This window comes from Macrobrachium nipponense, chromosome 26 (assembly GCF_015104395.2).
Source record: "Macrobrachium nipponense isolate FS-2020 chromosome 26, ASM1510439v2, whole genome shotgun sequence".
Lineage (NCBI taxonomy): Eukaryota > Metazoa > Arthropoda > Malacostraca > Decapoda > Palaemonidae > Macrobrachium > Macrobrachium nipponense.
This window is the reverse complement of record NC_087215.1, coordinates 1,992,914-2,007,814: the sequence shown is the minus strand read 5'-3', so window position 1 is coordinate 2,007,814 and position 14,901 is coordinate 1,992,914. Positions and strand designations below refer to the sequence as shown.

Below are 14,901 nucleotides of genomic sequence, written 5' to 3'. Positions count from 1 at the left end.
CATTCAACCAAACATCACCACATCACCACATCCAACCAAACACTACATACCCAAACAAACATAACCACATCACCACATAAACCAAACATACGGCCACATACACCACATCCAACCAAACATACAGCCGCATACACCACATCAAACCAAACATACATCCACATACACATCAAACTAAACTTATATCCACATACACCACATCCAACCAAACATACATCCACATTCACATACACCAGACCATCATCACTGAACCGATGTAAACCAAAGACGAGAGAGAAACTCAGAACTACGAAACCTTTTTTTTTCTTCTTCTTCTTCTCCGTTATTAGCAATTAAGTCAGATTAACCCTTCTCGGTTTTCGTTAATCATTGAGGACAATTCACACTGGGGACCCAAACCCCCCCCCCCCCAAACCCCCCCCCCCCCTCCCCTTCCCCCCCCCCCCCCCCCCCCCCCCCCCCCCCCCAACTCCTTTCCTTGCTCGTTGAACACTCATTTATATAATGAGTCTTTGTCTAACGATTAGCTAATGACTTGGATCATTTTATCTTCTTTTTTTTTCATTCGGGGTGAAATAATTAAAGGTAATTCTGGCCGTATTTCGCGTTTGAGTTGATTTTTTTTATTTTTTTATTGATTTTCCGTTGATTAAAATGGGTTGCTTGTGTTATAATAATATCCCGTTGATATTGGCTGTCTTTTTCTTAATTCTGGTAATCATTATTGGTATTGCCATTATTCTTTTTATTTTCTTTATTGATGTCAGTTTAATAATATTGCTTCCATTTTCTTTATCAATTTCGTAATGTATTATTATTGTTTGGGTCGATTTTCGTCATTTTGTCTTCTTTTTTTTTTTTTACTGTATGTTCATATGTTTGTTTACCTTAAAACGCGGAAAATTACGCATTGATTTTTAAGAAGATTGTTCTTAAGATAGACCGCGATCATGGCAACATTTGATGAGAGAGAGAGAGAGAGAGAGAGAGAGAGAGAGAGAGAGAGAGAGAGAGAATGTTTCCAGGCTGAAGTAACTGAAACGCTATGCACTATTCCCGTAGATTAGTGTAAGAATGGAGATAGAAATGTAACTTTGTGAGAAAGAACCTTTTTTATTTTTTGTGGAAATTGAATCATACAGTGTTGGTAGAGGTTTGCAGTTTCCAGAATACACTGATATTGTCATTATTACTGCTTTAATTATAATCTATTTGTGTTATTTTTTAAATCTTATTATTGGTTTGAGTTTAATTCCTTATTAAGTCTTGCGGTTTTTTTTTGCTTGTATTTCTGTACAGTTATTTGTATAGCATTTATATTTCACCATAACCTCAATTATATTTCATCATTGTTATTATTTTTACTTTCTATTATTATTTTTTTCCGTTTTAATATTTTTTACCAATTACATATAATACTTTATTTTCTATTTTTATTTTTTATTTTGGCGCATTATACAGTTTTCAAAATATGTTAGCCAGAATTGGGATTATTTAACGTATACATTTTTATAAGACTTAAAACTCTGTGAAAAGATTTTTTTAAAAATATTTATAAGACTTACGCCCACAAAAGACTTCTATAAAGAGAGCTTAACGAATGTGAAGACGCTTACCACACAGAGGACCAGTTTCCCAAACCTCCTTCATTAATGTGTGGTAAGTACAAAGTGAATTGAGAAAAAAAAAGACCATTTATAAAGGAATTCAACCTTCAGTCAATCTCTCTTTGACTACATTGCTAAGCGGTTGATTGCAGTCGAGACCGGATTTGATTAAAAACAAGACGGTCGTTTCTGATAGAATTCTCTGCATAGCTCCTGAATACTTGAAGGGGAGGAGGAGGAGGAGGAGGAGGAGGAGGAGGAGAATCAATAGAGAAAGGCAATTGCTTTTTCTTTCTTTCCCTTTTTGCCTTTTTTTGCTTTTCTTTTCTTTTCTTTTTATTTCTAAGACTTTGTAAGAGAATGACTCAGGAGGAGGAGGAGGAGGAGAAGGATATGAAGGAACCGGGAACAATAATTCTTCCTTTACAGACACACAGACAGACAGGCAGACAAACAGACGGACAGACAGAGACAGAAAGCGATTTTCAAGGAATCGTCAACGTTTTCGCTACCCGGGTTGGATGGTCCTGAAATTGAATCTGCTTTTACAGTACGTTTGTGTGTTTGTTCGTGCGTGTTTGTGTGTATGTTTGTGTGTTAGTATGTGTGTGTGTGTGTACGTTCTTTTATAGAACGTAGGAAGGGAAGGAATTGACGAACCCTTTAGTTGTGAATGAGAGTCAGGATTGGACCATTAGAGTACAAAGTCGTTTGTGTGCGCGCCCTCATGCCCGCGTCCTTGTATGCGCGTTGTTTGCTCCTCTCCTCCCTCTCTCTCTCTCTCCCCTCTTCGTGGGTGCTGTGTGGTGTGTGTGTGTGTGTGTGGGACTTCGGCCCAGGCACTGTTTTTGAGGCGTCTTTATTGGATTTCGGTCATCAGCTGTCAATGCTTCCGCCCGGCGCTAAAGCTTTTTTTTTTCTTTTTTTCTTTTTCTAGATTGTATTTTTAATTGTATTTTTTCAATTGTTAATAGTAATTTTTAATTATGTGTTGCTGCTTTGCACTTGCTTTTCATGCTGGGAGGGTACAAATGGGTTTTCAAATGTTTTTTTTTTTTTTTTTTTTTGAAAAGTTTTTTTTTTTTTTTTTTTTTTTTTTTTAGGAAGAAATTGTTTTATGTGAAATGCTCTTTTTTTGCGACCCAACGCTGCTCTCTCTCTCTCTCTCTCTCTCTCTCTCTCTCTCTCGGATGCTCACCTTTATATTTTTGTTTACTTTTTTTTTACTTTTTTTTTTCTAAATTCTATTCTTTGTGTTTTGTATCTATTGATATCTCGGTGAGTCATTCTTTTACATTTTGTGATAAACCCCCCCCAAACCTCCCCCCCCTCTCTCTCTCTTTCTCTGTAAGTGTAAGTAAGGTAAGCTCTCTCTCTCTCTCTCTCTCTAGGATTATGATACTTTCCTGCTTCTTGCAGGACGAGTTATTCTTTGTTGTCTTTTATGTCGGGAAACACCTCCTCCTCCCCCCCCTTCCCCTTCCCCTTCCACCTTCCTTACCCCTACCCCTCCACCTCCCCCTTCCCCCTTCCCCTTCCCGTGACGCCAACAGCTGTTGAGCTCTGCTCATCTGTTGTGGGTACACTATGAGCCGCCTCGAGTTGATTTATAAAAAAAAAAAATGTCCTGGTTATTAATATGTTTATATTAAAAGGTGTTTTTGATCTTTTATTTAATTATAAATGCGGATGTCTTTTGCTTCTATTACCATGGCTATTTTTATTTATTTATTTATTTATTTTTTTTTTTGCTTGAGATAAACCTTTATACTCTCATCGCAAATTACTATCATGGCCTGTCTATACTACTGTTTAGTTTTCCGTAAAAATAAAATATTGAGATAGATTTTCATGTCTATTACTAATGTTGTATTAATACACTTTAAATTACTAAAATCACGAATTATTATTATCAGTAATTACGTCTATTACTTCTGCTGTTTTAATATAGCTCACACTACTGGTATCTCAAACAGTTAATGTGGATATTACTGCTGGACTTTTGTTTGTGGTATCTAGGTATTACTGATACTAATACTGCCATCGAAAATAATTATCACTACTAATATCACAAATACTTGTCATGCCTGCGTATTACTGCTATTGTTCTAATATAGCGTTTACTGACACTACCCTCATCTCAGAGTACTACTGTCATGTCTGTCACCAATGTTTTAGTATGAATCCCTTACCACTATTGTATATCCATCTTACTAATATCTAATCCTTCGTGCCAGCCCTAGTTGTATAACTCCTACTATTAACTATAGCAAATTACCATCACGATGAGTCTTACCTCAGGATCGTCTTTTTCTGGAGTTTTATTATTATTATTATTTTTATCTGTTTTCCGCTCAGCATCTTATGGGATAGTCCAGATCGTGATAATACCGCCGGGAGATGTGTGGATATTGTTCGTGAGACTTACGGCTCTGTTTTGCTGGGGAGAGCTTTTAAAGAACAATCCATTGGAGCCACTGAACGCGGCCAATTTTGTCTTCTTAAAAAATGGTACCGCGGATAATACCCTCCCTCCCTCTCTCCCTCTCTCCTACAAGCACTCGTGCGATTGCGCGTGCGTGCAAACTAAGCATGCAGATCTACACACACACACACACACAACACATCATATATATACACACATATACATATATACTATATATATATATATATATATATATATGTATATGTATGTATGTATGTATGTATGATAGATATAGATACGTTATATATATATATATATATATATATATATATTATATATATATATATATATGTGTTGTATATATATATATATATATATATATAATATATATATATAATATATATATATATATGTGTGTATATGAACATATATTGGATATTATATATATATATATATATATTATATATATATATATATATATATATATATATATATATCTCGAGGTTCAGTCTTAGTCACCGGAACCTTATTTACATTCTGAGGTAACAGACCACGAATTCTCGGTTCCTCAACGTCGAATTCACCATAGATTGGGAACAGCATCAACACAAAAGGAATTATGTAGGATAAGAGCGTCTGCCCCTTGATAGCAGATGGATAAGTCCCTGTTTACTCGTATCAGGTCCTAAAGCCTGGCGAGACAGATGTATTCGTCACATAGTATAGTTTCCCTTTGGAGGGGGGGGCGGGGGGCGGGGGGAAGGGTATTCCTTTATTATACTGAATTGGGGTGAGGTAGATATGAACGTTTGTGTGTGTGTGTGTGTGTGTATGTACTATATATATATATATATATATAATGTGTAGTGTGTGTGTGTGTGTGTGTGTGCATGTAAATAAGTGAATACTTTCATGAATAAATGTTCAAGTATACAACGAAATTTATGTTTTTAAACGCATCGTAATTGACATTTAGAGAGATGCAATGAAACCAAGCTATATGTTGTATGTATACATTTACACAAAGACACATTTGTACATACATAACTATATATACTATATATATATATATATATATATATATATATATAATACGTATACTATACACACATTTACTTATACTTAATTACCATCACCAGCAAACACTTTACATACTTACGTACCATCACCCAGCAAACTCTATCCTTCATTCATTCATTCGTTGATATAATAACTCACATTTTTTTTTATTTATTCGTTTCCAACGAATCTAGTGGCCTTCGCCTCCATTCATCGAAGATGGGGAGGGGGGGCGGGGGGGGTTGGGAGAGGATGAATGGGGGGAGGGTGGAAGAACGAAGTTATGGAGGACCTTATATTATTATATTATTATTATTATTATTAATTATTACATTATTATTGCATCCAGGGTCCCAGATCCGGCAGTACGAGGTCTAGCCCTGGCCCGCCGTGATTTCGCCTTGCAGAGCAATTACTTCCTTGTTGCATTATTCATGGCGTTCACAACCGAGGATAAATGAGCTATGGGATGCGATGATTGATATGGGATTAAGCAAATTGCTGTGGGGATTCCGGGCGGGTGGCTGTTCTCCTCCTCCTGCTGCTGCTGCTGTTATGCCTGTTATGCTGTTGGTGTGTTTTGGTTAGTGTTCAGATATACTTGGACTGCAGTAGAAGTATTTCTCGTGTGTGTGTGTGTATATATATATAAGATATATATATATATATATATATATATATATATATGTATGTATGTATCTATATATACCTGCTGTTATTGATTTCACATTATATATATATATATATATATATATATATATATATATATATATATATATATATATATATATATATATATATATATATATAGTATATATATATATATATAGATGATATAATATGAAATCAATCAACAGCAGGTATATATAGATACATACTATATAGTATTATATTATAATATATATATATATATATATATATATATATATATGTATATATAGTATATGTATGTATGATATATATATATATGATATATATATATATCTATATATAATCTATATATATATATATACACACAATATAGATATATGGTTATACATATATGTAATGTGTATATATATATATATATATATATATAGATTATATATATATATATATATAGAATATTATGTATATAGTATATATATAATATATATGTATATATATATATATATATATAAAACATATATATATTTATATATATATATATACATGCAATTTATATATATATATATATATACATATATATATAATATATATATAGATATATATATATATATACCATATATACACAATTACATATATGTATATACATATATATAATTGTGTGTATATATATATATAGATATATATAGATATATATAATATATATATAATACATATATATAGATAGACTATATATATATATATATATATATATTATATAATATATATATATATATAATATATGGAGTTTGTTTAATAATGATAAATAATCTATTTTCATATACTTTTATATTCATATTTATATATACACTCACATGCATATGTGTTAAGAAAACGACTCTCTCTCTCTCTCTCTCTCTCTCTGGTTGCGGCACCGTGATGAAGTAGGGGGGGGTAGAGGGGGTTGTTGAAGGTAGGTGCCATTGGTGTTATATTGCCTGTCGTGACCCTTGTGCATGTTTGCTGCATCTAGTTTATGGCTCCGAGGAAAGATGGAAAATGGTTTCTTCGCGAGAGTCCTCCTGTTGTTTCAAGAAATATTTTTTGTTTAATTTTTTTTTTTATTTTTTTTTTTTTTGCATTTTCACATATTTTTTTTTTTTTAGTTTTTGCGTTGTTTTATAAGCCTTTTCTCCTGTAGATTTTGCATTGTATTAAAGATATCGATTTTGTATTTTTTTTTTTAATCTGAGGTTCGAAATAGTTTTTTTAATTTTTTTTATAGGATAAAATTTAAAATACGCGTGTTGTAAGCCTCGATTTTTTATTTTTTTATATATATTTCGAAAAAAACTATTTGCTAAATGTTTTTTTTTCGGATGTAAATTTTCAAAACGGTATTGAATTTTGTCTTGTTTAAGAATTTTGTGTGTGGGTCCTGCAGACTTGAATTTTGTGTTGTTTTAAATCTCGAATTTTTCATGGTTATTGTTTCAGAACTATTCTGAATTTTTTTTATTGTTTTAGGATTGTTTTTCGATTTGAATTTAGTCTCCTTTTCAGGAATCGATTTATTTATTTATTTGTTTATTTATTTGTTTTTATTTTTGTTTATTTATTGCTTTTTTTTTTGCTTCAAAACTATTTGGAATTGTCTCTGGTTTCAGGATTTATATTATATTCGATATTGTATTGTTTTCTTGACAATTGTGTACTTGTGTATGTGTGTGTAAGTATAATTGTTTTTTTGATGAATTGTGGAACCGTTTAGAGTTTAGTAGTTCCTTATGTAAATATTTTCATGTTTGTTCTTTTAGTTTTATATTCTTTAGTCTTACTGTTGATAATCTTGGTGTTACAGTGAGTTAAAGGTATCATCATATTTTTTAAATATATTTATTATAATCCCATGTATTTTATGTAGTTAAATAAATGAATTTTTATTATTTACTCTTGTATATTTGCTACGTTTAATGTCATAGGTTTTACTCAAATTAATCGTCCCCTCCAATTTCATCGCCAAATATTTTGCATTGAATCGTAAAAAACGTATGAAATGTTTCAGTTACTCTCAGATATCACGTTGATTGGTGTATTTGCTTAGTGATTATGTCCCAAATTGGCTCGTATCTCTGCCTCCTGTCCACTCTATTATTGGTAGTCATGCCACTGAAAAAAATTAGCTTTGATCATAAAACGCTTTCTTCGAAGGTTTTAAGATTAATATGATGGGTTCGTAAAAAAGCAAGCTTCTTTCAGTTATCTGTGGTATTAAATATAATATGTATTTAGGTGTGTATGTTTAAAACACCAGGCGCCAAACGCTTTTGCTTATTATGTATACATCTTCAGGGTACTGTTTATCCTGAAGATGTTGTTACATGATACACGAAAGCACTTAATACCTGGCCTTTAATTTTTTTACCTTTCCAGATTATATATATTATATATATATATATATATATATATATATATATATATATATGTATATATATATATATATATATATATATATATATATATAATGTTCCTACTAGTCACCATCTTCCATCCATCCTTGATAAATATCTTCCACTCTCCACATTATCTGGAATTCATCCCGAACATATTCAATTTTTATTTCTGTGTCTGATATCATGTAATCTGCCTCTCTCTCTCTCTCTCTCTCTCTCTCTCTCTCTCTCTCTCTCTCTCCTCTCTCTCACTGCCCGGGGACGTACCTCTTAAAACTGAAGTAATTTCTTTTTTCTTTCTCTCCACAGGTATGGTGATGATGATGGCACGTGTTACGACAAAGGGTCCCCTTAGGGTTTCTGGGTAGGCTAAGGGCTCCTGTAGAAGGCGCCTCCGTCGGGTGGTTCCTAGTGGGTTCTTGGGGTGAGTACTGGACACCGGATGTACCTGGGAGCTTACCTTTGAGTTACCTGGGTAAGGTCGTAGTTACTTATTATTAATTCATAACACCCATGCATCTGGTTTCCAGCCCTGTCCCTTACGACGGTCCTGATTGGCTACTTATCAACCAGTCACAGCTCTGCAAGCACGCCAGTCTCTCCCAAGCCGTCACCGAGTAAACACCTCCGCTCCGACCTCTCCTGACGATATCATATAAGGAATGAAAGAACACATTTTATATTAAATATTTTATGTTTACTGAAGTACAAAGTTCGTATATCATTATAATCCTAAATCATTGGCTTGACGATGTTTAGTGGTAGAGTTGGGAAACACTACTTTTCTTCGTGTAAACCTGAGGTGTAATGAAAGTTATGAACTTTTTAAAATAAATGTTCGTCAGGAGAGGTCAGAGCGGAGATGTTTACCCAGTGACGGCTTGGGAGAGACTGGCGAGTTTCCAGCCCTGTGATTGGCTGATCACTAGCCAATCAGGAGCGTCATAAGGGACGGGGCTGGATACCAGGTAAATGTTTTTTGAAATGTACTTAATATACTTGTATAACCGGTTTGATACTTCACTATCATTTTCAAACATTCACTGTTAATTTTCTCAACTTTCTTAAAACTTTCTCTAGTCTCTGCAGCCTTTCTTCATCAACAGCAGCTAGTGCTGTTTTACCTTCAAACATTGGCCAGTGTAATTTACTCAGTTTTCCCTTTTATTATGCGAAAGAAATTTACCGTTATATCCTGGATATTTTGTTTAATTGTATATATATATATATATATGTATATATATATATATATATATATATATGGATATATATATATATGTGTGTGTGTAGATATATATATTAACTAATGCATATATGCATTGAGAGAGAGAGAGAGAGAGAGAGAGAGAGAGAGAGAGAGAGAGAGAGAGAGAGAGAGAGAGCACCACCACGATACTTTCCCCAAAAATTTCATTTAGCTTAGCTGTGTGTTTCAATTTTTATTTTCTGCCCTCTTGATCATACAATTAAACTCTCTCTCTCTCTCTCTCTCTCTCTCTCTCTTCGTTCCTTCCTCTCCCCACTCCCTTCTTTCTGCTATTATTGCCTTCCCTTTCCCTTGCCTTTCTTATCTGTAAATGGAAGTATCTGATCTTGATTCTTTCGTCTCTCTCTCTCTCTCTCTCTCTCTCTCTCTCTCTCTCTTCTCTCTCTCAAATGGAAGTATCTGATCTTGAGTTCTCTCTCTCTCTCTCTCTCTCTCTCTCTCTCTCTCTCTAGGCTATTTATATCTCCCTTTCTGTATCAATCTGGCTACTTTTCTTTCTGTAATTTTCTATCGTTTACTTTTGATCTGTCATATGTGCTCTTATCTTCTTTTTTTGTATTTTTCATGGTACCCTTATAGTCTCTCTCTCTCTCTCTCTCTCTCTCTCTCTCTCTCTCTCTCTCTCTCTTTTAATCTCTGTCGAATTTTATTTTATTCCCAAATCTTTTATAACTCACATCTGTTTATCAATACAATTTCTCTCTCTCTCTCTCTCATGGGTTTTATTCCCGTGTCTAATTTCGTCTTATTCTACGTCCCTTATTTTCGTTTATTCATCCAATTTCATTTTGCTCTTCTCTCTCTCTCTCGCTCTCTCTCTCTCTCTCTCTCTCTCCTTCCATTTGCCTTGAGGTCTTTTCCATTCTCGGGTATGTTTGTTTGTTTATTGCATTTGTTTGTTTCCGTTTGTTTTCCCATCCTGCTCCAATGTAGCTGATCCTGTTCTATTCGTTATTCATTGCTTTTATTCTTGCATTTTTAATCATTTCTTTTTTTTCCTCTTTACGTTCGTTTTCATCAGTTGTTGTTTCGACATTTTGTCTCGCATGCTATATTATGGTTTTTTTTTTTATTTCTCTCTCTCTCTCTCTCTCTCTCTCTCTCTCTCTCTCTCATAATTGCCATATTTAAAATCACTGTATATTTCCTGGTGTTGCAAGATCGCTTTGATGACCTCTCTCTCTCTCTCTCTCTCTCTCTCTCTCTCTCTCTCTCTCTCTCTCTCTCTCTCGACATTTCTGAGGAGGCATCTACAAACTATGTGGCCAAGATAACAATTGAATCTTAAGTGTATAGTATTATGTTGTAAAGTATTTCTTAAATGTATAGTATTATGATGTAAAGTATGTATAGTATTATGATGTAACGTATTTCTTAAGTCTATAGTATTATGATGTAAAGTATTTATTAAGTGTATAGTAATATGATGTAAAGTATTTCCCAAGTGTTCAGTAGTAGAGGCATAGTATTCAGATGTATGGTATTCCCAAGGGTATAGTGTTCTGATGTATATTCCTTTGTGTATAGTATCCCTAAAGTGTATATTATCCTGATTTGGCGGTTTTGATATAAAAACCCTTATTCCATATTCCACATTTCATCTGCTTTCTCTTCTCTAATACTTTCATCCTTACTTCCCCTTCTTCCATGTATTAATTCATTTTTTATTATTTATTTATTATTTATTTTTATTTATGTATTATTATTATATTTTTTTTTGCAGAATTGCCTTATTGTTCTAATCAGTCATTTCTCCTATGCTTATTTCCTTTCTCTCTTGGGTTTTCTATCTTAAGTGTTAAGTACTTATGTATTATTTATTTATTTATTTTTTAATTATTCATTGCTTTCGTTCCTTGCTTGCTCGCTTGCTGAATGACTGAACGGACATTATCTTTATTGCGTTTTTATATATATTTTTCAACACTCTCTCTCTCTCTCTCTCTCTCTTTAAGAGTAGCTCAATCACATTCATTACTGTACATGATTTTGATGTAATGACTAGCCCTCTCTCTCTCTCTCTCTCTCTCTCTCTCTCTCTCTCTCTCTCTCTCTCTCTCTCAGAGAGGCTCTATAATAATTTTTATGTCAAGCTGCTTTATTTTTTATAAAATAACTTTTAAGCAACAACTCAATTTTATAATAAGAGATTTTTTTAACGTTTATTTTTTTACTCCTTCTCTTTATTTGATTATCGTACCTCCATCTAAACAATTATGATTATCGTGCTTCCTTCTGAATATTTTTTATTATCGTACCTCCATCATCATTGTGATAATAAATTAGTTTTTCCTGGATTAATCCTTCTTGTCCTGGCATTTAAAATTGTCATTATCCGTCATCCTTCTATTTAATTAGTTTTTTTGTGGATTAATCCTGCTCAAAATTGTATATCTGTTTTAGTTAGTGATATATATATATATATATATATGTAGGATTAATCCTTGCTCAAAATTGTATATACTGTTTTTCATTATAATAAATATAATATATATATATAATATATAAATATTATATAATTAATATAAATTTAAATTTAATTAATCTGTTTTCAGTTTTAATTTTTAGATATAAAATATTATATTATTATATATATATATAGATAATATATATATATATATATATATATATATATCCATCCTATTTTCTTTACTCTGTCTCTGGTAATGGGTTCCTGCTTTCATTTCTTTTTTTATTTCTTATTCTCTCGTTATTCCCTTGTTCGTATTGTCATTTTGTGTTTTTTTTCTATTTTTATTCGTATTTTGTTGTTCTCCAGGTATTATGTCTTTTATTTATTTTTTTACAAATTCATTCATAGTTTATGATCATTTTTTTTACATAATAATTCATAGTTTATGACCAATCATATTTTTTTCATATTAATTCATAGTTTATGACCAAATCTTATTTTTTTACATATTAATTCATAGTTTATGACAATCGGTTCTTTTTAATGACCAATCGTCTCTTTTTTACAATAATTCATAGTTTATGACCAATCTTTTATTTTTTTACGTATTTTCTGTTTTATATTTCCCAGAATTTTAATTAAATTCATGCTTTGTCCCTCATACGAACGTCATTCATTTATCTCTGGCGGAGCAACACGGCTGGAAGTCCGCCTTTCTCTCTCTCTCTCTCTCTCTCTCATTTCCTTTGAAGTCTTTTAGCGCAAATGAAACCTTTGTTTCTGGATGTTTCATCTTTTGTTTTTCTCTTTTTGTGTCTTCCCGGAGGACAGGAGGACTTTGCTCTCTTTCTTCTTCTTCTTCTTCTTCTTCTTCTTCCCAACTCACATTGAGTCGAGCAGGTTCATTTCTTTCTAGGCTCCGCCAGGGGGCTGCTACAGTACGTTTGCCTAATTAGCAATACCGTATCGGTGGGGATGGCGTGGGAAGGGGAAGGGAAGGAGAAGGGGAGGGGGAGGTAAGGTGAAAGGGGTATTGGTTAGGAGGGAAGGCGAGAGGTTGGGGAAGGGGAGGGAAGAGGTAGGGGGAAAGGGGAAAGAGCGAAGGGCGAGGGGAAGTGGTACGGGTGGAGTTTGGAAGGGAGAGGGGAGGGGTTAAGCTCCTTGGGCGTTTGGGTAAAGAGGGGAGGGTGTGTCACGCGGGCGTGTGGTGGTATCAGTCTGTGGGCGTCTGTCTGTTGGGGGAGAAAGGGGAGGGGGGTGTTTATGTTCATAGACGTGTCTGTATGGGGGTGGGGGAAAGATTCTTACTTTATTTACGACGCCACTTCCCTTTTATTTTTTTTATTTTTTTTTTTAGTTTTATCTTCTTTAAAGCATTTAGTTAAGAAAGTCTCTCTCTCTCTCTCTCTCTCTCTCTCTCTCTCTCTCTCTCTCTGGAATCTCCTGGAATATTCGGGAATTTGGTCCACGTTATTATGGCGTCGTGGCTTCAATTCCCATTATGACTGAAACTTGTCTTTTGGGTCAGGCATGAATTATACATTCTTATTCAGTTCTTCATTGTGTTTTTCAGTTCAGGTACCGTTGAATCGTCACTATTCATTTATTCACCTCTATGTTCTGTTATTACACATCCTTTTACATTCTTCATTCTGTGTTCAATTTTCATTTCTTCACTCGTAATATAGCATTTCATTTCAGACACAAATAATATGACATTTTTTTTTCATTTTTCACTCTCTATTAATGAGAAATCATTCATTTCTTCACTCTCCATGTATCCATGCATTTTTGTCCATGAGGCAGATGATGAATGATGGTTTGTTATGTATTTCAGTGCTAGTTGTAGACGTTTTGGCGATTATTGAGGGTTTCATTCATTCATTAATTATTTGTTTGAGTATTTATTTACTGAATTATTTATTTACCCATTCATTCATTTATTTTTGTTCGAAGGCCAGGGGACAATCTAACCAAATGAACCATGTTTATTCAAGCTAATGATGTTAAACGTTAATGCAATGGTAAGAGAGAGAGAGAGAGAGAGAGAGAGAGAGAGAGAGAGAGTTGCTAGACTCTCTCTCTCTCTCTCTCTCTCTCTCTCTCTCTCTCTCTCTCTCTCTCTCCAAAATCATAACTGTTCCCAGGAAATCCCGGTTAGGAGAGGAAACGAATACCACCCCTCCCTCTCTCCGTCCTTCCTCCCTCCCACTCATCCCCCCCCCGCCCCCCGCCCCCCACTTAGCTCCTCCTTATGCAAATAGAGGCGTCTGACATTCAAAAAGGGGTCAGTGATTAAGGACAATCCCGCCCCCATTAAGGAGGAGACTTCCCTAGGACTCCGGGAATCCTTTTTTTTTTTTTTTTTTTTTTTTTTTTTTTTTTTTTTTGTTAAGAAAGACGAGAAAAGAGAATCTCTCTCGAGTCGTCGTCCTTCTCCTTCTCGTGTTTGTTTTGGGGAAGAAGAGGAAGAAGAAGAAGAAGTAGAATCGTCGACGCCAGTTGGGTCAACACTGACGATGACGAGAGAGAGAGAGAGAGAGAGAGATAGTAGGGCGAAGAAATAAAATGTTACTTTAAATTTAAAGCGTGGAACATAATGATATGAGAGAGAGAGAGAGAGAGAGATCATAAGGAAAATGTAACTGTAAAATAAAGTATAAAATAATTGTGGAACATGTGAGAGAGATTCTAAAGAAAAGTAACTCCAAAATAAAGTAAAATAAGTCTGGAACATAGAGAGAGAGAGAGAGAGAGAGAGAGAGAGAGAGAGAGAGGAGAGATAGCTCTGGGCTTATATGCAGTAGAAGGAGGAAGGGGTAAGAGGAGTAGGAGGAGGAGGAGGAGGAGGAGAAGAGGGGGGAAGGGGGGATGGTGGTAGCAAGGAGAGGAGATTCATTGACATTATTAGCATAGGTTATGAAAGCTACCAGTGTGAGGGATATGTACGTACGTATGTATGTATGTATGTATGTATGCGTCCGTGTGCATCCATTAAGGTACATTCGTGAGCTATGTGTGGGTCTGTGTGTTCCAAGTGGGAATTAATGACTAGG

General features: G+C 34.1%; 1 protein-coding gene across 1 annotated transcript in view; it reads right to left on the bottom strand.

Annotated features, from left to right (window-relative positions):
* Nucleotides 1-12,882: 12,882 nt before the first annotated feature.
* LOC135199926 (uncharacterized) overlaps nucleotides 12,883-14,901 on the bottom strand; it is a 64,912-nt gene continuing 62,893 nt past the window's right edge. Inside the window, exon 7 of the mRNA XM_064228046.1 lies at nucleotides 12,883-13,077. Within this exon, the coding sequence (XP_064084116.1) occupies nucleotides 12,883-13,077 (195 nt within the window). The remainder of the gene's footprint in view (nucleotides 13,078-14,901) is intronic.